This window comes from Gorilla gorilla, chromosome 9, assembly GCF_029281585.2.
Source record: "Gorilla gorilla gorilla isolate KB3781 chromosome 9, NHGRI_mGorGor1-v2.1_pri, whole genome shotgun sequence".
NCBI lineage: Eukaryota > Metazoa > Chordata > Mammalia > Primates > Hominidae > Gorilla > Gorilla gorilla.
Genome location: NC_073233.2, coordinates 108,578,741 through 108,602,887, shown reverse-complemented (window position 1 = coordinate 108,602,887; position 24,147 = coordinate 108,578,741). Strand labels below are relative to the sequence as shown.

General features: G+C 40.8%; 1 protein-coding gene and 1 long non-coding RNA gene across 2 annotated transcripts in view; one reads left to right on the top strand and one right to left on the bottom strand.

The window, feature by feature from the left end:
- The window catches only part of ARHGAP42 (Rho GTPase activating protein 42), a 303,541-nt gene extending 283,184 nt beyond the window's left edge, over nt 1–20,357 (bottom strand). Inside the window, exon 1 of the mRNA XM_019037646.4 lies at nt 19,717–20,357. Within this exon, the coding sequence (XP_018893191.1) occupies nt 19,717–19,870 (154 nt within the window). The 5' untranslated portion in view covers nt 19,871–20,357. The remainder of the gene's footprint in view (nt 1–19,716) is intronic.
- On the top strand, nt 19,594–23,379 carry LOC134756473 (uncharacterized). Its single transcript, XR_010129183.1, has 2 exons — nt 19,594–19,916; nt 21,838–23,379. It is a non-coding gene; the product is annotated as an uncharacterized lncRNA (long non-coding RNA).
- Nucleotides 23,380–24,147: the final 768 nt, after the last annotated feature.

Below are 24,147 nucleotides of genomic sequence, written 5' to 3'. Positions count from 1 at the left end.
TTCTCCTCTCATTCCTCTTACCACCCTTTGCACTTATGTAAACATTGCTTTTGTCTCGCATTTACTGATTATGAGTTTAAAATAGTTATCCATCTATAATTAACAGAATGCAGAAATGATACTTCTTTAAATATCTTCTAAGTCATTCTGTTGTCACCAGCATATAAAGGCCCTGTCTGAATTTGTTATGAAAAATAATTAATTTAATTATATACTTGGCTCTTGAAATGCTTTCTATCATAAAGAATGCAATTTAAATGCTTATAAACTTAAGTTTCTCTTTGTAAAAATGAGTTGTAATACAGTTACTATATGACCCAGCAATTCCACTCCTAGGTATATACCCAAGAGAATGAAAATGTATGTTCACACAGAGAAAGGTACATGAATGTTCACAGCAGCATTATTCTTAACAGCCAAAAAAATTAGAAGAAACAACTGAAATGTTCAACTGACAAATTGATAACAAAATTGATAACAAAACATATATCTGAAAAACATTTGTCAATAAAAAGGAGTGAAGTACTGGTCTATGTTTAAATATGGATGAACCTTGAAATATGCTAAGTAAGCACAGCACTTCACAAGAAGCTACATATTATATGATTCAATTTATATGAAAAATCCAAAACAGGCAATTATGTAGAAACAGAAAGTATATTGGTAACAGTTTCCAAGGCCTAGGGAAGATGGGGAATGAGGAGTGACAGCTAATGGGGATAGAGTTTCTTTGGGGGTGATAGAAATATTCTAAGATTAGATAGTGGTAATGGTTGTACAACTCTGAATATATTAAAAACCAGTGGATTCTTAAAAGGGTAAATTTTATGGCAGTGAATTATATCTTAAAGCTGTTAAAAAAATATAAATGGCATCTTTAAAGAAGGCATTCCCATAAAATTAAAATCAACCTTTGAAATGACATCTTGAAAATGCAAAGCTTTGTTACAAACAGGAAATATAAATCATTTGTACATTTTAGCAATATCCCTTGAATCTGAGTTACTATATATAATTGTCATTGCTGAAGAGAAGATTAATTATTTAATACAAATATCAATTCCCTGAATAAGCCTACTCTAATCAACCTCATTCTGGTAAGTCTACATAACATTCTAAAAGAGTTGTCACAATGATATTTGTCTTCACATACAAAGTTTCAGAAGTGGTTCCAATATGAAGTGGTTAATGACCACCTGTAGACTTCAGCCTCTCCAAACACTAGTCTGACACAACTTCCCGTAAGCTCAGTCATGTAATGAGCACTTACTAAAAATATATCATGTGTCCATCTCCTGAGTCCCAAAGATTTGGTGCCTACTCTTATGGAACTAACTTTCTAGGGAGAGAAACAGGGAAGTAATCAAATCATCCAGATAAGATACAATGAAAACCATTTTATTTACAAAATCACAAAATCTCAGATAAGGAAAGGTCCTTAAAAAGTTAGCTAACTCTGGGCGTGGTGGCACGCGCCTGTAGTCCCAGCTACATGGGAGGCTGAGGCAGGAGAATTGCCTGAACCCGGGAGGCAGAGGTTGCAGTGAGCCGAGATCGCACCACTACAGTCCAGCATGGTGACAGAGCAAGACTCCATCTCAAAAAAAAAAAAAAAAAAGTTACTTAACTATTCCACAGAAGTACAGGTGCACTCCCACTGCAAGGCACATTCAGGAAACTAAGCAATGATACATGGTCTACAGCTCTCACATCAATATTAAACATTAAACATATGCCAGGCACAGTGACGCCTATAATCCCAGCACTCTGGGAGGCCAAGGCGGGAGGATCATTTGAGACCAGGGGTTTGAGACCAGCCTGGGCAACACAGTGAGACCCTGACTCTAAAAAATAAAATAAAAAATAATTAAATATAATGCATGTGTCCAGGTAAGGTAAAGATATTGCTTAGAAAAATCATCTCACATCCTCTTTTGAATGAAATATGGTGGTGGTTATTTATAACTCTGGTCTAATTTCTCTCTAGTCTTAACATTAGCTACAGATGAACAAGGTGAGAAAACTAACATTTAATACCAAGTACCATAAATTGTACTCGATACTTTACATGCGTTATCTCAATGAATCCCAAAAATATGCAGATAAAGTAAATATTGCTCCCATATTATGGACAAAGAAAAAACTCACAAAAGAAGCCAGGTGATGTGCTCACAATCAAGCTGCTAACAAGCCGCAGACCTAGAATTGAAAAGCATTTCTCTGACTCCAAAGCTCAGTCTCTTTCTACCATTCTAGGCTGACTACTGTTAAGGCTAAATCTTCAATGATCCTACTTAACATTAAAATGTTCTAATGATTAAAGATGAAATGTTATTAACACTGCACATGTGTGAGTGACAACACTAAGCTGTTAGCTACAGAGCACCCCTCTGTTTCTATTAGCCAGATTTAATGTTCAGATTATTTGGTTAAATTGGGATTAGTTTGTGCCAATATATATATCCTGACAGAAGTACAAAGCACAATCTCAAAGATACAAATCCAAGCCATAACCTAAGGACTTAAAGTAGGAACAGTGTCTTTCTTTTTCTTTTCTTCTCTTTTCTTTTTTTTTTTTTTTTTTGTTGTTGTTGTTGTTGGGGTTTGGCTCACCCAGGCTCACCCAGGCTGTGGTGCAGTGGCTTGAACGTAGCTCACTCCAACCTCAAGCTCCTGGGCTCAAGCGATCCTCCTGACTCAGCTTCTTGGGTAGCTGGGACTATAGGTGCATGCCACCACAGCTGGCTTAATTTTTTATTTTTGTAGAGACAAGGAGTGGGCGGTGGGGGCGGGGATTCTTGCTTTGCCCAGGCTGGTCTCCAACTCCTAGCTTCAAGAGATCCTCCCTCCTTGGTCTCCCAAAGTGCTGGGATTACAGGCATGAACCACCGAGCCACCATACCTGACCTGAGAGTATCTTTCAATTGACATCTTGCTTCTGCATCCTTGTTTCATCCTCTCATCCCCTCTTACCGGTGGATATCACAAAACATCACACTCAGCCAGCCATGAATACTCACAGATTTCTAATTTCCATTAGAGCAGTCTGAGGAATGAAGGCAATACTGGGAAGAAAAGGCTGTGCACCCAAGAGAGTTTAAACTTGACAAACCTGGATGCCATCACTCTCACGCACTTTCCCTGTTCAGGATTATTCAGGATCTGCATTCTCTTTCTTTAACCTCCGAGGCTGGCCTTTTCCGGCCTGTGCTTCACTTTCTAAGCTGTCCCAAAAGCTAAGACTTCCTGTCCCTTGTTCCCTAATTCCCTCAACCCCGGGCCTGAGCTCGTTTTTAACTCACAGATCCAATAAGAAATATCTTTCCTTCTTTTTTCTTTTAAATATTGTTTTGTTTTTAGGGCACCATCCACATACCTGCTCCTGGTGATTCTGACACAAAGTTAACTGCACCACCTTTCCTGGATCAACTAGCTAAAAGGCTCAATTCAATGTTCTCACTGAGCCAGCTGAATCTTCCTCTTCAATTCTTAACTGAATGTCTCTTTTGTCTGTAATTAACACACTCAGCCCCTCCAGCAATGTCCTATCAATTTCATCATTTTCTTTTCTCACCAATAACTGCCTGGATGATCTCACCTTCAGCATAATGACATTTACAAAACATCTGTGTATCATAAGAGACACCTAGGAAAGCACTTTTCTAAGCCATTGTCTGTCTTTGGTGCAGAAACTAACATGGGAAAGAGTTCTGTCATCTGCAGTTTGGCCTGTTAATTTTGTAAAATTGCTGAATTATTGATTTCACTTCTGAGAAGTACAAATTGTGATCATCATTTTAAATAATTTGTATACACCACTGACCTGAGCCAGCAGAACTAAAGCACCAGTAGATATGTCTATAAAGTCTCAAAACCTATACTGCCTGTTCATTAAGCCGTAAATGGCAACCTAATTCTTGGTTCTTAAATCAAGATAATTATTTTTTAAAAGGCAAATCAAAACTATATCATATCTGATAATCATTCCTATTAAGCAGATCTAATTTGAGTGGGACAAGCCCATGCTTTAACATCTGATAGAAGCATTACCATTTCAATAATTTCTCATTTTTAGGGAATATGATAACATTGACAAGAAATTGTTAAAGTTAAATCTTGTAAAAAGCTGAAATAATTCCAATTACAATGATCCTGCCAAGAGCAAGTGAAAAAAAAATGCTACATCTTCATAATATGTTATTATGCATTCTTTCCATTGGCCCACACAAAAATCCTGCAAGAAATGTAAGGCAAATGTTATTTTCATTTCTGATGAAAATAGAGTATGGGGCCAATGGTTTGGACCCATAATACTGGTTAGTGGCAATGCCAACACTGGAACAAAGCTCTAACTCCTGATGATGTTCCCCCAGATTATCTAGTCTGAGAAGTTAGCACAGAGAAGCCAGCGCAGTTGCACGTAAAACCTGCTGAAAGTAATACGAAACAGTATATTCATAGTCCCCATTCTCTGGCTCATTTACTATACAGATATTCAAAATCCTCTTCCATCTCATGCTCTTAGTAAAATGCAAACTGGTTGATATTCAGTAGTTACTGAGCATCCACTATATGGTAAGAGCTAATTAGAACACAAATATCCAGGCAGGCACAGTGGCTCATGCCTGTAATCCCCGCACTTTGGGAGACCGAGGTGGGAGGATCACCTGAGGTCAGGAGTTCGAGACCAGCCTGGCCAACCCCGTCTTTACTAAAAATATAAAAATTAGCCATGCATGGTGACACGTGCCTGTAATCCCAGCTACTCGGGAGGCTGAGGCAGGAGAATCGCTTGAACCTGGGAGGCAGAGCTTGCAGTGAGCCGAGGTCGTGCCATTGCACTCCAGCCTGGGCAACAAGAGCAAAACTCCGTGTCAAAAAAAAAAAAAAAAAAAAAAAAGAACACAAATATCCTAGGCACCTAGATGTTTCTATTCAAATTGAAAGACTAACTGAAATACAGGCAAACCTCATTTTATTGCACTTTGCAGTTTTTTTTTTACAAATTGAAGGTTTTTTACAACACTGCATGGAGCAAGTCTATTGATACCACTTTTCCAAAAGCACGTGCTCATTTCCTGTCTCTGTCACATTTTGATGATTCTCACAATATTACAATTTCTTCATTATTGCTACATCTTTATGATGACCTGTGACCAGTGCTCTTTGATGTTACCATTGTAATTGTTTTGGGATGCCATGAACAGTGTCTATAAAAGCCAGTGAACCTAGTCAATAAATGTTGTGTGTGTTTTAACTGCTCCACCAACCAGGCATTCCTCCATCTCTGTTTTTCTTTTTGTGCCTCCCTATTCTCTGAGACACAACAATATTAAAATTAGGCCAACTAATAACCCTACAATGGCCTCCAAGTGTTCAAATGAAAGGAAGATTTGCATGTCCCTCACTTTATTTTTATTTTTATTTATTATATTATTATTTTTTCTGAGACAGGGTCTTGCCATGTTGACCAGGCTGGTCTCAATCTCCTGAGCTCAAGCAATCTGCCCACCTTGGCCTCCCAAAGTGCTGGGATTACAGGTGTAATATACCATGCCTAGCCATCCCTCACTTTAAAGATAAAATGATCAAACTTCATGAGAGAGGCACAAGAAAAGCCAAGACAGTCCGAAAACTAGGCCTCTGTTGTCAGTCAAATTATGAATGCAAAGGAAAATTTCTTGAAGGAAATTAAAAGTGCTACTCCATTTCTCCTAGTTCCATGAGGTAGAAAAAAAAAATGCTACTTCAGTGAACACACAAATGATAAGAAAGCAAAACAGCCTTATTGCTGATATGCAGAAAGTCTGAGTGGTCTGTAGAGAAGATGAAACCAGCCACAATATTGCATTAAGCCAAAGCCTCATCCAGACCAAGGTCCTAACTCTCTTCAATTCTATGATTTCTATGAGAGAGGTGAAAAAGCTGCAGAAGAAAAGTTTGAAGTGAGCGGAGGTTGGTTCAAGAGGTATAAGAAAAGAAGCCATCCCTATAATATAAATGAGCAAGGTGAAACAGCAAGTGCTAATGTAGACGCTGCAGCAAGCTCTCCAGAAGATCTAGCTAAGAGTATGGATGAAGGTGGCTACAATAAACAAGAGACTTTCCATGTGGATGAAGCAGACTTTTATTGGAAGAAGATGCCATGTAGGACATTCATAGCTACAGAGGAGAAGTCAATGTTTGGCTTCAAAGCTTCAGGCTGACTCTCTTGTTAGGAGCCAAAGCAGCTGGTGACACTAAGTTGAAGCCAATGCTCCTTAACCATTCTGAAAATCCTAGACTCCTTAAGAAGCATGCTAAATCCACTCTTCCTGTGCACTAGAAATGGAACAAAGCCTGAATGACAGTACACTGTTTACTGAATATTTTAATCCACTGTGTGGTTAGAGGCCTATTGCTCAGAAAAAAAAAAGTTCATTTTACAATATTACTGCTCATTGACAATGTACCTGGTTACCCAAGAGCTATGATGGCGATGTATAAAAAGATTAATATTGCTTTCATGCCAACTAACACAACATCCATTCTGTAGCCCATGGATCAAGAAGTAATTTCAACTTTCTAATCTTATGATTTAAGAGATACATTTTGTAAGGCTATAGCTGCCATAGACAGCAATTCCTCTGATGGATCTCAGCAAAGTACATTGAAAACCTTCTGGAAAGGATTCACCATTCTAAATATCATTGAGAACATTGGTAATTCATGGCAGGAGGTCAAAATATCATTAATAGAAGTCTGGAAAAAGTTGATTTTTAACCCTTATATATGACTTGAAGGGGTTCAAGACTTCAGTGGAGGAAGTAAGGGCAGATGTGATGGCAACAGCAAGAGAAGTGGCATTAGCAGTAGAGCCCAAAGATGTGACTGAATTGCTGCAATCTCATGATCAATCTTGAACGAATGAAGAGTTGCTTCTTACAGATGAGCAAAGAAATCAGTTTCTCCATGTGCAGTTGACTCCTGGTGAAGATGCGGTGAACACTGCTAAAATGACAGCAAAGGATTTAGAATATTACATAAACTTACTTAATAAAAAGCAGCATCAGGGTTTGAGAGGACTGATTGCAACTTTGAAAGAAGTTCTATGGGTGAATGCTATCAAACAGCATTTCATGGTATAGAGAAATCTTTTGTGCAAGAAGAGTCAATCAATGGGACAAAACCTGCTATTATTTTAAGAAATTGTTACAGGAACTCCAGCCTTCACCACCCACCACCCTGATCAGTCAGTAGCCATGAACATCAAGGAAAGACCCTTAACAAAAAAGATTATAACTCGCTGATGGCTCAGATGATTGTTAGCATTTTTCAGCAAAAAAGTGTCCTGTAATTAAGGTCTGCACATTTTTTAAACACAATACTATTGCACATTTAATAGACTATGTATAGTGTAAACATAAGCTTTACATGCACTGGGAAACCAAAAAATTTACATGACTCACTGTATTGTGATATTCACTTTATCGGGGTGGTCTGCAACCAAACCTGCAATATCTCTGACATCTGCCTGTATAATAAACAGAGACACATAGGGAGAATGACATGTGACAGCAGAGGCAGAGATTGGAGTGATACATCTACAAGCCAAGAATACCCTGGATGGCTGGCAACCACGAGAAGCTAGAAAGGGCAAGGAAGGGTCCTCCCATAGAGACCTCAGACAGAGCATGGCACTGCTGGCACTTTTATTTCCAATTTCTAACCTCAAGAATTATAAGAGAATCACCAAGCGTGGTGGCTCATGCCTGTAATCCCAGCACTTTGGGAGTCCAAGGCGGGTGGATCACCTCAGGTCCAGAGTTAGAGACCAGCCTGGCCAACATGGTGAAACCCCATATGTACTAAAAATACAAAAATTTGCTGGGCGTGGTGGCGCACCTCTGTAATCCTGGCTGCTTGGGAGGCTGAGGCAGGAGAATCGCTTGAACCCAGGAGGCAGAGGTTGCAGTGAGCCGAGATCACGCCATTGCCCTCCAGCCTGGGTGACAAGAGCAAAACTCCATCTCAAAAAAAAAAAAAAAAAAAAAATATATATATATATATACATGAATAAATTTGTTGTTTTAAGCTAAGAAAAAAATCATTAATCTCTCTCTATATAAAAATATATTAATGCAGACAGAGAAAATCAAATTTAAGATATTTTAGATATAGAATTGTAGGGCTAACAAAATGGATGGGGTGAAAAATGGGAAGAGTTAGAAGGATTCAGTGTTTCCCGATAAGATTTACCAGATGCATGAGGTTATAACTGAACAAAAAGGAATACAAAGAGGACAAGCTGGAGGAAAAGAAAAACTTATTTTTTGACAGATTGAGTCTGATGTTGCCTAAAGCACATCAGCATCAGGCTAGTTATATCCCCTGGGCTGGTAAAAATCGGGCCCAAAGTTTAGGAAAATGAGGTCAGGGCTGGAACCCTGGGAGGTGATGTTATCATACAAGGAAAGCAAACAGTGAAAGGGCTGAGAAGGTACCACCAACATTTAAGAGAAAGAAAGAAGAAATAAAATGAAAATGGAAGAGGAGCTCTGCAACATCACATACTGAGAAACAGGTACAGTGATGGAGCTGGAACTAGAAAAAAGTAATAGCCTTAGCAAAAGTCACCCCTAAGGAAAGCCAGAATTGCTTTTAAAAACTCCCTCTTAGCTCATATGTCAACATCATTATTTCATGGTACACAGCTTTCCCAAATCTCCCGCAAACAGTATGCCTCTAAAAAAGGCACCTCGATTATCTCTAAAGTTGACAATTTTTAAAGAGAATGTTCTTCCTTAAGTTTTCCATAACCAACTATAAAAAAATAAAAAATAAATTTTTTAAAAATGACCCTTTTCTTTTTTTTAAACGGAGTTTCACTCCTGAGTACATTGTCTAGAGTACAATGGCACGATCTGGGCTCACCGCAACTTCCGCCTCCCAGGTTCAAGTGATTCTCCCGTCTCAGACTTCCCTTCCCCAGTAGCTGGAATTACAGGCATGAGCCACCATGCCCGGCTAATTTTGTATTTTTAGTAGAAACGGGGTTTCTCCATGTTGGAAAATGACCTTTTTTTTAAGACAGGGTCTCGCTCTGTGGCCCAGGCTGGAGTACAGTGGCGTGATCATGGCTCACTGCAGCGCGGACCTCCTGGGCTAAAGTGATCCTCTTGCCTCAGCCTTCCGAGTAGCTGGAACTACAGGTGCACACCACCACACTCAGCTAATTTTCTTTTTTTCTATAGGGACAGGTCTCACTGTGTTGTCCAGACCAGTCTTCAACTCCTGGCCTCAAATGATGCTCCCACCTCAGCTGCCCAAAGTGATGGGATTACAACCAACTTTTAAAACAGTTGGAAGGCTGAGTGTGGTGGTTCATGCCTGTAATCTCAACACTTTGGGAGGCTGAGGTGGGAGGATGGCTTGAGGCTAGAAGTTGGAGACAAGCCAAGGCAGCATAGCAAGATCCTATCTCTACAAATAATTAATTTTTAATTAAAAAATGTTTTAAAATAAATAATAAAACAGTTGGAAGGCTAGTCTCAGAGTCTTTTGATTCTCTAGTATTACAGAGTAACTTTTTCATAGAAGGAAGAGAAAGTCTAATACAAGTTCCAAAACCATAATATGTAAATTGTTGTCACAACTGACTTTAATTTGCTTCCCCTTGCTCTCCACTCCCACCTTTTGGCCCCTATCTTTCAGACATTTTAAGGAATAAGGAAATTAAATAAATGAAGAAGAGAAAATTCTCACAACAGCGAACTAAAACCAATTTACATAGCTCTCATTTGGAAAGGGATAATACACTACACAGAATACTTATTTCTATTAGTGCCTTATCACTCCAGTCCACACACAGACACAGACCAGTTTTCCAAATTAAATCATCACTTTTCCTGTATACAAAAGAGAAAAACTGAACCTGGGTCTTTCATTTGGATAAGCTCCAGTATATATTTACACACGAGGGAACACTATTTGGCACGTCTTTCATAGAGCAGCAAGCAATATGGCTTTTTAGATTTGCATGAGGAAATATCATAGAAATTCCACTACTGATTGGCCGGGTGCGGTGGCTCACGCCTGTAATCCCAGCACTTTGGGAGGCCGAGGCGGGCGGATCACGAGGTCAGGAGATGGAGACCATCCTGGCTAACACGGTGAAACCCCGTCTCTACTAAAAATACAAAAAATCAGCCGGGCGTGGTGCCGGGCGCCTGTAGTCCCAGCTACTGGGGAGGCTGAGGCAGGAGAATGGCGTGAACCTGGGAGGCAGAGCTTGCAGTGAGCCGAGATCGCGCCACTGCACTCCAGCCTGGGCGACAGAGCGAGACTTCGTCTCAAAAAAACAAAAAAACAAAACAAAACAAAACAAAACAAAACAAAAAGAAATTCCACCACTGATGACCATGCCTAACTTCCAAATAAAGGGATATCATTCCGTTTCCACCTACTTTTTTCCAGAGTAAAGCCAAGATTCAGGGATAGTATTATTATTAATCTAGCAAGTTATATACAGGCAGCAGTTTTCAAATTTTTTTTTACATGTTACCTGACATTGACAACCCTCCTAGGGATGGTTCCCCATTCTTAATAAAATAGAAGACACTCTCCAGTATACCCAGAGATGATCACCAAATCAGATAAACCAACATTTTAGAATGTCATATTTGGCATTTTAAAAATACCTTTAAAAATTAAGACTTTTTGAGGTAAGTGCAGTGGCATATTCCTATAGTTTCAGCTCCACAGGAGGTTGAGGTGGGAGAACTGACTGAGGCCAGGAGTTTGAGGTGGTAGTGCACTATGATCTTGCCTCTGAATAGCCACTGCACTCCAGCCTGGGAAACAGAGCAAGACCCTGTCTCTAAAAATAAAACAAAATAAAAAATTAGGGGGCCGGGCACAGTGGCTTACGCCTGTAATCCCAGCACTTTGGGAGGCTGAGGCGGGTGGATCATATGAGGTCAGGAGTTCGAGACCAGCTTGACCAACATGGTGAAACCCCGTCTCTACTAAAAAGACAAAAAATTATCTGGGCGTGGTGGTGCACACCTATAATCCCAGCTACTCAGGAGGCTAAGACAGGAGGATTGCTTGAACCCGGGAGGCGGAGGTTGCAGTCAGCCAAGATCACGCCATTGCACTCCAGCCTGGGCAGCAGGAGTGAAACTCTGCTTCAAAAAAAATAAATAAATAAAATAAAAAATAAAAAAAAATAGACATTTTACCATAGAATCTAAAAATTGGAACTGAAAATCTGTCATAATTGATTTTACACAAAATAATCTACAAAGTGTTACCAGTTTTTTTGTTTGTTTGTTTTTTGACACAGGGTCTTGCTCTGTTGTCCAGGCTGAAGTGGAGTGGCACGATCATGGTTCACTGCATCCTCAACCTCCAGATCTTCAATCGATCTTCCCACCTCAGCCTCCCCAGGACCTGGGACTACAGGCGCGCATCACCACACCAGCTAATTTTTTGTATACTTTGTAGAGATGGGGTTTCGTCATGTTGCCCAGGCTGGTCTCCAACTCGAACTCAAACGATCCATCTGCCTCAGCCTCCCAAAGCACTGGGATTACAGCTGTAAGCCATCACGCCCAGCCACTATTAGTCTTATCCTAGCTTTTTCCCACTATATTCCATGTAAAAATTAAATTAGAGGAATTATTCTCAAAATCCTAGAAAATTCAGGCTTATTTTTCCTCTTTTATGTGTTCCCATGTCTGCAAAAAGGAAAAAGGTTGGGACAACTGACAGATTATTAGCTACTATTACTATTATTCCACAATTCACATTCCTTACACACACTGTTCTATTTGTGTTCCACCAAAACACTTTCTTTAGTATTATAACTGGATTCTTGATAAAAGAATCAGAATACTGCAGATATAAAGAATGGAGTATTCTGATTAACCAAATATTCTGGTTAAATGAATCCTAGAGGCCGGTTGCGGTGGCTCAAGCCTGTAATCACAGCACTTTGGGAGGCCGAGGAGGGTAGATTGCCTGAGGTCAGGAGTTTGAGACCAGCCTGACCAACATGGTGAAACCCCATCTCTACTAAAAATACAAAAAATTAGCTGGGCGTGATGATGGCCGCCTATAATCCCAGCTCCTTGGGAGGCTGAGGCAGGAGAATAGCTTGAATCCGGGAGGTGGAGGTTGCGGTGAGCTGAGATCGTGCGATTGCATTCCAACCTGGGCATCAAGAGCAAATGAATCCTAGAGAGAAGAATCTACCCTACCAGAAATATCCAGGCTGATGTTTGAATTCACCTAGCCAAAGGCAAAATAATTAAAATAATTACATTTCCATTGACTGCCCTGTTATCATCCTGCCTCTTTTCCTTTGCTTCAAGGGCCATTAAGGTGAACAAATGTTATGTAAGTTGCTACGCTTATACAAAAACCAGCCATTATAACTCAGAATATGGCAGCTGTAAAAGATGGAGCACAGGTCCTGTGCCTTCCAGATCCAGGTGCTCAGCAAGTGTTTTTATTATTTTCTACTTCTTTTTGAGACAGTCTCACTCTGTCAACCAGGCTGGAGCGCAATGGCGCGATCTCAGCTCACTGCAACCTCTGCCTCCTGGGTTCAAGCTATTCTCCTGCCTCAGCCTCCTGAGTAGCTGTGATTACAAGCATGCACAACCATGCCTGGTTAACTTTTTTGTATTTTTAGTAGAGACGGAGTTTCACCATGTTGGCCAGGCTGGTCTCGAATTCCTGACCTCAAGTGATCCACCCACCTCAGCCTCCCAAAGTGCTGGGATTACAGCCGTGAGCCACCACGCCTGGCCTCAGCATGTGATTTTAATTTTCAGGATGAAAGTCAGCAAGAAGCAGCCCGTGGTTGATGAGGCCTGAACAACTGGAGCTATACTATAAGGATTATCAGATGCTGGGCGGAGGTTCAGCAAGCTAGAGGAAAAGGAAGACTGGCAGAGCTGCAAGGTGAAATTGGTGGGTGGCAGGTGGAGCTGCAGGGAGGCTGGCACTGGCCTAGAAGGCTGAAATGAGCAGAAATTACCATTCATACAGCAGGGATGGCTGGGCCAGAAAAGGTGGCAATCACAGCTCTGGCAAGAAATCAGCATTCATGAAAGTGACTTTAGACTAAATAACCCCCCTTTCCTTCAACCTTTCTTATCTATCTAAAATAAGCATTTCAGTATTGCATATCATTTACTTAATGCAGCTTAATATCCTAATTTTAAAATATTAGGATATTATTTGTTTATGAATCTAGAGAAAAGATTTGCCACTCTCCATATATACATTAATAAAAACTGCACTTGACACCAAAGCAATCCTGGCCGGGTGCTATGGATCACGCCTGTAATCCCAGCACTCTGGGAAGCTGAGGTGGGTGGATCACTTGAGGTCAGGAGTTTGCGACCAGCCTGGCCAACATGGTGAAACCCTATCTCTACTAAAAATACAAAAAATTAGCCAGGGGTGGTGGCACACGCCTGTAATCCCAGTTACTTGGGAGGCTGAGACATGAGAATTGCTTGAACCGGGGAGGCAGAGGTTGCAGCAAGCCAAGATCATGCCACTGCACTCCAGCCTGGCAACAGAGCGAGACTCCATCAAAAAAAAAAAAAAAGAAAAGAAAGCAATCCTAATGTAAGCTTTATCATTTTCACCTTATATAATCTGAATAATTCTTAAACACCATCATTAACACAATCAGCACTGTACTCTAAGAAATGTTAATAAATGAATGGACACTTGCTAAATCAGCTCTTCAGTGACTTAAAGTGTAGTGGTTACCTGCGTTTCCTGCACTCTGAAAGTACCTTGATCATAACTGTAACAGGCAGTGCAAAAGGTAGTTATTGCTAAGCCAGTCTCCACTAGACAGGAACTGTTTTTTGTTCCGACAGCGACCCATTCTCTGACCTAACCCAGGAGAGGCCTTTAATTACAACGGGCTGAAAAAAGAAATCTAGGAGAAATAAAGATACTGTTAAAGGGCACCTATTAAGCTCATGGAGATCATGAGAAGAGAGGTAGATGGAAGTAAATAGCCAGCCCAATTTAATTTCACTCTAATGAGTGCCAAGGCTCACATTTAAATTAACACAAGTATAACTGCTTTTACTTGCAACAGGTCTCTGGAAACAGAACCTTAAAGCACCACATTCCTAATCTACTAGTTCCTAAAATTAATTACAGCTCATCTGAAAGATGCAATTACTTCTGCTCATTTAACTTAAATTCTAATGATTATAAGAAGTAAATGAATGGTTGAAGTAATTACACCTCCACACCTCTGATTAGGCAGCCCAACTACACAAGCAAACAACCTTAGTGGAATAAGGAACTCTTGCAAAACAAACAGGAATCTGCGATGAGTTCCACTTCCAAAAAAAAAAAAACCTACGCGCAAATTTATATAACCAAAAATATCCTAAAACAATGGCAGTTCTTACAAGAAGCTAAAGGATGACCAAGTAAATAGGGCAGTAACTATGGGAAGTCTCAAATTTTGTAAACTTGCCTTTTTCCCCCTTTTAATTCTTTCCTTGTGCCACCAAAAATTCTAGTAGCTAAGTGGGCCCTGAACACACACACAAAATCAAAGCTGGCTTAAAAAGTAAAACACTGAGTGAAAAAAGGCTAAGTTGCATTAGTGAAACACAGAAAACGAAAGGCAGAGGTGCCTCATCTTGTCTAAGGCGTTTCCACCTGTTATTTGCACTTAGGGTTTTCCTTCACTATAAACACCCACTTAATTCTCAAATCAAAAATGTATCATAGCAGCGTATCTCCAACTGAGGTCTGTGGACACTCAGGGTAGACACCTTTAAGAAACTGTGCTCTCCTCTGGCTAATGCCTTAACTGACTGCATTGTCCACATCATCAACATAATCGGTGCCATCTTCATTTGGGTCATGGATCACTAGTGCCAGGAACAACTGCTACCAGAACAAAGGCAACATGACCGAGTAATAAACAAATAAAGCTTCTGATGGAAGGAAGGCCTTCATCAGGGCAAGAAGATTCTCAAGAACTGCAGGTTGCAACTGGGAAAAGTGTGAGAAAATGAATCATCAACAACACACTAGATATTATCAGCAATCTCTGAGAAGAAAATGAGCTTCGGCACAATAACATCATCCATTAGATTAATTAAATGTTGCTGACAAGTTTTGTATTGGTTTCACAATATTGTTTTTATTTACTTTGTAAACTGATTTGCTTTTAAGATTGCATGAATGTTATAAGCATAGAATTAGAGTTCCATGCTTGTGTATATTTAATTATCACAATAAATAATTAAATGTATACAAGAGTCCATTATCTTTTTTTTCCTTTGATCAATACTAAACATACAAGTTTAGAAACATTTTCCAAAAAGCAAACCAAACAGCAGTCCAGTTGCAGCTTAAGGGAACTAGAAGACTGAAATAAGGAAGAAAGGATAGCCAAGATGCTGCAGGCTAGGGTGGAGAAGGAATGCTGATAATGCTGTCCCCACCCAATCAATTCAATTCAGTGAGTATAACTCTTGCTATTTATTTCTTTTTTTATTTTTTATTGACAAATAAAAGTTGTATGTATTTATGGTGTACAATATAATGTTTTGATAGATATAACATGATGTTATATATATTTGATACATTGTGGAATGGCTAAATCATGCTAATATGATCATTACCCCATAAACTTATCACTTTTGTGTGTGTGGTTAGAACACTTAAAATCTTGTGGCACTGAATATGGTGGCTCACGCCTGTAATCTCAGCACTTTGGGAGGTGGAGGCAGGCAGATCGCTTGAACCCAGGGGTTTGATGAGACCAGCCTGGACAACCTCGAGGTGAAAACCTCGACTCTACAAAAAATATCAAAAATTAGCCTGGCCTGGTGGTGCATTCCTATGGTGCCAGCTACTGGGGAGGCTGAGGTGGGAGGATCACCTGAGCCTGGGAGGTAGAGGCTGCAGTGAGCCGTGTCTGTATCACCGCACTCCATGACAGAGTGACCCTGTCTCAAAATAAATAAATAAATAAAAATCTCCTTGCTTATCAAGTTTCCATTCTGTTTATTTCTGTCTATTCTCTTTTTGTCTCTTTTTTGGGGTCCGTGTATTATTACAAGGAGAAAGCTCATTTTACTTAAAGATGACTCTTTGAATTCAAAAGTATAAAGACAAGAAAAAGTAAAAGGTAAATTATACAAAAAATCAATTTTGAAATGTTTCTTTGAATATAATTCCTAAAAGGAAAAAAAATTAATAAGCAAAAGTAACCTACTTTTTCACAGCTCAAATTTTAAGACTGAGACCTGTTAAAAGGATACAGTTCAAAGAATTATATTTGATGAAAAGGGTAAAGATGTTCAGTCATACACCATTAACTAAAACTATTCACCAGTAAGAATATTTTCAAACATCACTCACAAAATATCTATGTGGCATAAAACAAAATGAGCAAACAATCCTAATGGTAAGATTTGTATAGATTTTCCTCACTTCACATGAAAGTTAGGACTAAGAGAGGTTAACTTACTTGCCAACTATCACACTGTACTTGATAACACCAAAATTCAAATCCAAGTCTAGGTCGATACACTTAATTAACTATTATCCTTTTTCTCCAAGTGGACATGAATCTGAAACGTAATAATGGATGTTGGCCGGGCGCGGTGGCTCACACCTGTAATCCCAGCACTTTGGGAGGCTGAGGCGGGCAGATCACGAGGTCAGGAGATCGAGATCATCCTGGCTAACACGGTGAAACCCCATCTCTACTAAAAAAAAATACAAAATATTAGCCAGGTGTGGTGGCGGGCACCTGTAGTCCCAGCTACTTGGGAGGCTAAGGCAGGAGAATGGGGTGAACCTGGGAGGCGGAGCTTGCAGTGAGCCGAGATCGCGCCACTGCACTCCAGCCTGGGCGACAGAGCAAGACTCCATGTCAAAAAATAAATAAATAAATAAAATAAAAATAATGGATGTTTAAACACGTGTTAAGTATGTTATATGTATTATTTAAAATTGAAATTATCTAGTTCAATTGAAATCTTCTAGTTCAATTTAAAGGAGCCTTCCAAATAGTCTACTGAAGAAATTACAACTTGAACCACAGAGCAAGGAGCATGTGTGACTCTTATTGGAATAGTCAGGCGTGTATTACCTAAGAGAGTGCAAGCCAAAAGTCTCATGGGAAAAGTTAACAACAGGGATAAAAATAATATAATATGCTTAGAAATACACTGATGATTGCTTAATAAGGTTACATTAAGAATGCATTAATTATTAATAAAAATAACAGTGCAGTGCTAAAAAAACTGAAATGGGTAATGGATACATCTATTGAAATAGTCTATATAAAGTTAGGGAAGGTGAAGTCCTCCCCAGGCAGGAAAGAAAAACAGAAAGGACAGACTGGGGGAAGAAGGACTCCCTTAGTGGAGTGGGCAGTCTCATGGTACAGGGATGCTCCCACAGCGGAATGGTCAGCCCCATGGTACAAGCACTGCCAGCTATGCCAGGGGACATGTCTGGGCTAGTGGTCAGGGCAGGGGCAGCCAGTGATAGAACCAAGCAGGCTTCAAATCCTTTCTGACACACTCCTCCTATCCAAGCAGCTGCAGCCCAGCCTCAGAGCATCCTCCCCAAGGGACAAAAGGTGGCTTGGTACGAAAAGAATCAGTGCTACAGAGTGACTTCAAGGGTTCCTTTGCTCCAAAATCCCTCCCATTTGGCAGCTGCTGTTAGGAATCCTTTTACCAAGGAATAAAATCTTTTCCTTCTCACAATGAAAGAAGTAATAATCAAACGTTAGTTAAAGTAATACACTCTCACCACAAACTTAAGAATCCTAGAAAGACAGCAGGTTGTATATTTAAGTGCATAAGCCAAATTAATGATGCAGGGCCTATATCTTCAAAGAGCCTACGCTCCCAAGATTTCTTCACTTATGAATGGAAGAACAAACCTATAATGATGGGAATCACCCGACTTTTACAAAGCTAGATTCAACCATCATAATAAAGTATGTAATGTAATGTCACTCGTAATATAACGTACATGTCAGAGCATTTATCACAGGTATGTAAGTATTTTCACCTTCTGAAACACTAAAGTTTATCTCAAGCACAGCGGGGAGAAAAATGTAGAATATCTGGCACCTCCAACAAGAACTGGCTTGGCATTTGACACTCTGAGATGCAGCTCTTTTTGAAGAGGCATCATGCTCTCTTAGATGCAAAGAGGTTAGTCCCGCGAGACTTTAACCAGGATTTGCAAGCCAGAGGAAGGACAGTTCACATTAGTGTTTATGTAGGGTGGCAAGAATTGCAGACAAACTATATTTTTCACAAATCACAGTAAATACCATTATTAGTAGTAGCCTCAAATTCAGAAATTAAGTGAATATGGGCATAAAATATATTATCTTTACCTTGGTTAAGTAACACAAGTGGTTAAGTAAATGTTTTAATATTTGGGATGATAAAAATAAAAGATATTTTGGAGCACATTAATTTCAAGACATCTTGCTAAGCTCTCTCCTTACTGTTAATACATGTTTCAAAATATAGATCCAATACTAGTATTGTCTCAGTTTTAGGCGCACACATCCCTATCATGTTGTTATACAAAGATGATGCCCCCATATATGTCCTGGGGGTTACTAGATCACCCAAAGGTCTCTCTACCTTTTGAAAGTACCTCATTCACCCAGCTTTAAGTGACCAGAGATTCCACGGCTTCATTTCAGTAGCTAAAACATCCAGAAGCCTCTATTAAGATGCAAACACTTTTCACAGGCTCCTTTGAAGATGGAAAATAAATAAATACATAAATAAATAAAAATAAATTTTTTTTAAGATGCAAATACCTCCTGGGAAAGGTAACAAGCCATATCATGTAATTGTGCTCAATTCTCTGTAAGAGAAACTCTTCAGTTTCAGATATTCTTAGGTCTTAGTAATTGAAAGCAAAGATCCAGAGGATAAAAGGAGGAAGGAAAATTTGATCAAGAGGTGTATGGGAAAGGAGGTGGAAGAAGCCCTATATTATAGACTATAACAGTCTTTATATTCTACAGATCATCAAAAGTTCTGATTGGCCTTTAACCCCTTAACTTTCATCCCAATGACACACCCAACACCCACACAATGCAAACCAAAACTAAGACGCACAGAAAACTTGCAGAGTTAAAATGCACTGATGCCTTGCTGTCTTCCATTATCTTACAAAATGGCAAAACTGCAAATGTATGCTTTTTAAAAAGCCAACTCAATGACTGTGTCCAATGAAAAGCCACTGACGTATGAGAGACATTAATAATTTTCTTTCAATATCACTAAACTAGCCTAATTTTATCCTTAAGACAAACTCTTGATTCCCCCCTTAAGGGCTTTTTTAGTTCAAACTATTAATAGACACAATAAATTAAAAAAAAAATTAAAGTCCCCAACATCTTCCTAGGAGCATTACACAACGAGATGACTTTGAACGACTTTCCTCAGGATATATTCCAGTGCCCTGTAGAGAACTTTCCCCATCCCTGTAGACATGTAAGTAAGTAAAGAACACCTCAAGAACAAACTTTGTTGGCCACCAGCAGGGGAGCTCTTCAGCTTTTGTCCCCAAATCCATTCAAACAAAAGAAGCTCCGACTCCTCCAACCCACCCTTCGGACCCGCACCCCGCGGGGACTCTCCAGATCCGGGTGTCCACTCCCCCGCCAGCCCTACTTACTCCTCAACGCCCCAATGAGCAGAGAGCCGTCCTTAATGAGCTCCTTGATGAACTTGTTGGTTCGCTCCAGCTCAATCTCGTGACACTGCAAGCGCTCCCTGAAATCTGGACTGTCCAAGTAGGAATCGCTGAACTCCAGAGTGGGCAGCCCCATGGCACAGGCGCTGCCAGCGGCGGCCGCGGACACGTCCGGGCCGGCGGTCAGGGCGGGGGCAGCCGGCGGCCGCGGCGGGCGCTGGGGTCGCGCGATCGCGGGGAAGGCGCCGGGACGCGAGGGGACTGATTGCGCGGAGGAAACGGGCCCCGAGCGCCGCGCCGCCTGCGCCGGGCTCAGTCTTCCTCCCCCGAGGCTAGGCGAGCGCAGGCGCGGGCGGCGGGCCGAGGCGCGAGTCCGCTCAGGTTGTTGTCATCTGGACGCATAGTCGTTCGGAGCGCAGGGGCGGCGAGGCTCCGGGCAGCGGCCAGAGCAGGAAAGTTTCTCTCACGGCGCGCAGACACTTCCGGCAGTTCCACTCCCCAACTCCCTTGACAGTCGTCGGCGCTGTGAGCCAGAAGCAGCGCACAGCCGCAACTCCGGCCGGGCTGGGGAAACCCTCCCCCTCGGCGGACGCAGGCTCAGAGCGCTTGCAAATCGCACCCGGGCTCCCAGACCCTCCTCCCCGCCGCCGCGCTCCCACCCAGCGCCACCCCGCCCCTTCGCCCCTTTGCCCTCCTGCCCCACCCGTCCGCCCGCACTGGGCTCCAGGGCTCCCCGCGCTGCAGCCCCGCGCTTGCTCTCCGGCCTTGGCTGGGGTGTTAGCCCTGTCCCCTCTTGGGCCCCTGGTTTCGGCTAGCCCTTGGTGACACTTCGGGGTCCCTCGCTCCACAAAAGGATCTGACTCCCAATATACCTCCCCTAACAGTGTCCCCTCCACCCACTCCCTACAATTCTCTGGGAGAGAAACCAACGTTAAGTTTCCCTAAAGTTTGAGTATTTTGAAGCGTAGATGGAAGATACTACTGTCTAGCGTTCGTTTAGATTTTACTTCACACTTCCCCACCGAATGCATTTGAATTCCACGTTGAAAAATTGTCCCGTCGCTCTCCCACCCCTCAGCTTCAATGATCCAGCCTGGAGGTGTTTCTTCCCCCTGCCCCCACTCCATAGCTGGGAAGGTGGGACGATTTTTCAAGTCATCCTCACTCTACTTACGTGCTCCTACTTCTAGTAGAATACCTATTTGCATCACAGTACTAGTATCTCCTATTGGCACCTGGATGGAATTGTCCTAGGAGCGGGAAAATTTTCAAATTGTTGAAGTGGACTGGAGTTTGAAATAAATAGTTAACTCCTACCCACAGGCTTTATCCTTCCTCCGGTGGAGGTTCACCTAATAAATTTCTGTTCCCTTAAAACCTTGACAGCAAAAGAAACGACTGCTTTACATCTCGTCCTGACATCATCTATAGGATTTCTGAGAACTCAGATATTGTTCTTAAGGATCTGCTTTTAATTTCTGCATTTTCATTGCTTTGTCCATATGAACCATCTGTTTAAAAACTATTCTACAGATCATGGGAAAAATTCCACGAAAGTGCTTTACATTTTTCCCAATTAAGTTTCAGAGCCAGTCAAGATTCTTGGTTTCAATTTTTTAAATGTACACGAACATTAAAAATTACATGTAAACCTAAAACAGATAAGATAATGTAAACAGTATGGTCCAGGCGCAGTGACTTAACGCCTGTAACACCAGCATTCTGGGAGGCTGATGCAGGAGAATCACTTGAGGTCAGGAGTTGGAGACCATACTGGCCAACACGGTGAAACCCAGTTTCTACTAAAAAATACAAAAATTAGCTGGGCCTGGTGGCGCACGCCTGTAGTCCCAACTACTTGGGAGGCTGAGGCAGGAGAGTCACTGGAATCCGGGAGGCGGAGATTGCCATGAGCCGAGATTACTCCACCGCACTCCAGCCTGAGTGATAGAACGACTCCATCTCAAAACACCTTCCATCCATATTCACATCTTTGGCCCCATATTGGCAAAATGACCAGTCACTATTAGTGCCATTTTAACTCCAAGTGTTAAATTTGTTTTTGTTAACTAAATACTCTTCAATTTTTTTTTTCTTTTGCAGGTTTGGGGAAGGGAGAGGCAGTAATTCTGTTTGTCAGTTAATGAAATGACATGACATAAACACCAGTGGACTGTGTTTCACCAGAGGTGATTTTGTATTTACTCATTACTCTGCCTGAAAGACAAAAAACCACCCAGGCCAAACAGTTTCCTTTCAACTTTTGCCATGTTGCTGTTCCTATCAACTGAATCCAGTGCCAAACTGCTGAGATATGAAACGATAAAATATAACATTCTCTTCTTGTTTTTCATTAAATCATCGTACTGTGATTAAGTCTTTAAAAATGCATCATTGGTGTTTCATAAGTTGCATTTAGTATGTTGGATGTCAATATTTAGTTTTCTTTAAAAGTGTTACATGCCAGGGCAAATGTATTGTACATTCTACGATACAGGTTATCATTTGCCCATTCATGTATGTAATGATATGTTTTATGTCTACTGTCTACATTACTAAGGTCTGGGTGGGGAAGTGATTTCTATAAAAAGACAGAAGCATTATCCGTGACCTCAAGCAGTTCTCAGAAAAAGGAAATATGGAACATAAGTACCCATAAAGCATAAGGCAGAATATGCTATGTTCCACAGCCTCACACAGATGCTGTACTAATAATACATTGATGCTATTGTTTATCAATATGTTTCCACTCAGGCCCATCATTGCATTTACATGGAATTAGGATTTTTTCTCCTACCCTTCACTCATGCTTCCCTAAAGTTTATCATGTTATAATGGGCTTATTTCTTGTAGGTGTTTTCATAGTTACTCATGCTTATTCCTGTGATTCATACTTTAATTATACCTGCTAGTCAGGCTTTCTCTTATGCCACATTAACACAGCTACTTGAGAAAAACCAGAAATGCTTTTGCTTTGAGGTGGGTTTACTGTCGGTTTTGAACTGTTGTTTCCATGCATGATTCTCTCCATCATAATTAACTGAACCAGATTCTTTCCTAGAGAATAGACTTTCTATATAAAAGATCAGCAATACCTGCAAGCCTGTTTTCATAAACAAATGTAATGGATTGAAATATAGCCTGTCCAGAAATTTCCACTTCATAACACATGACACCGTAAGCTGCGTGGTAAGCTTCGCAAATATTATTGGCTGACAGGCTCTTTGGCACAGAGAAATGTCTCTTTGTTTTCCTGATTCTGGAATGGGATATGTGGTTTTGTTTACTTGCTTTCGAGAGCAAATAGATAGTAGAGGATAGTAAACTAATATGGCATTTGTAAATCTGCCTAAAACTGTTTCTTGACGTAGATCATGTCTGACACTTAAGCCTGGCACTTCGTATGTACTCAGTAAGTGTTATTGTCAAACTATTATTACTTTTCAATTAATTATGTAGATTTAGACCACCCAGACTCAGCTGATCTGAGGTTAAGTTCAAGCCTGGTAAGAGATGACTAAACAGAAACCAAGTGTTTCTTCTTGGTTTCCCCTCCTACCAGCTCCTGGTAACCATTGTACTTTCTGTCTCTATGAATTTGACAATGTAGGTATCTCATATAAATGAAATTATACAATATTTGCACGATGTGTCTGTCTTATTTCACTTAGATGATTCAGTCTTCAAAAAGAGAAGCAAAGAAGGAATAAGAATTAGATATACATTTAAAACCCATATGAGGAGCCAGGCCTGGTAGCTCAGCCTGTAATCTCAGCACTTTAGGAGGCCCAGGTGGGCATTTCACCTGGAGTTCAAGACCAGCCTGGCCAACATGATAAAACCCCATCTCTACTAAAAATAGAAAAATTAGCTGGGTGTGGTGGTGTGCACCTGTAATCCCAGCGGGTACTAGGGAGGCTGAGGCACGAGAACTGTTTGAAGCCAAGAGGCAGAGGTTGCAGTGAGCCAAGGTTGTGCCACTGCACTCCAGCCTGGGCAACGGAACGAGACTGTGTCATCTTAAACAGATAAAAATTTTAAAAAACCCAAAACAAATAAACAAAAAGAAACAAGCATTTTAACCTACTTAATTTTTGACTTAACAATTTTCTAAAATACTCTTCTGCTAGCCAAAAAATGAAGTTCAGATTAAGCCCTTAGATAGCGAGATCTTTTTATTCTGCCTTATTAGAAGTATTATTATTGTCACACACAATGCTCTTAACATCAGTATTTCTCATAAAATTAGTTGGTGTATGGCACTGCATTTCTGATGGGCAAATGTACACATCATTAGTGACAAGAGCCTATGTGACTTAGTAACATTGTCTTTTCCAGTTAAAAAAAAATGCTCTCACAAATTGTAGAGCCCCTCTCAAATGCATACAGCTCTCCCTGCTTCCTCTCCATGGT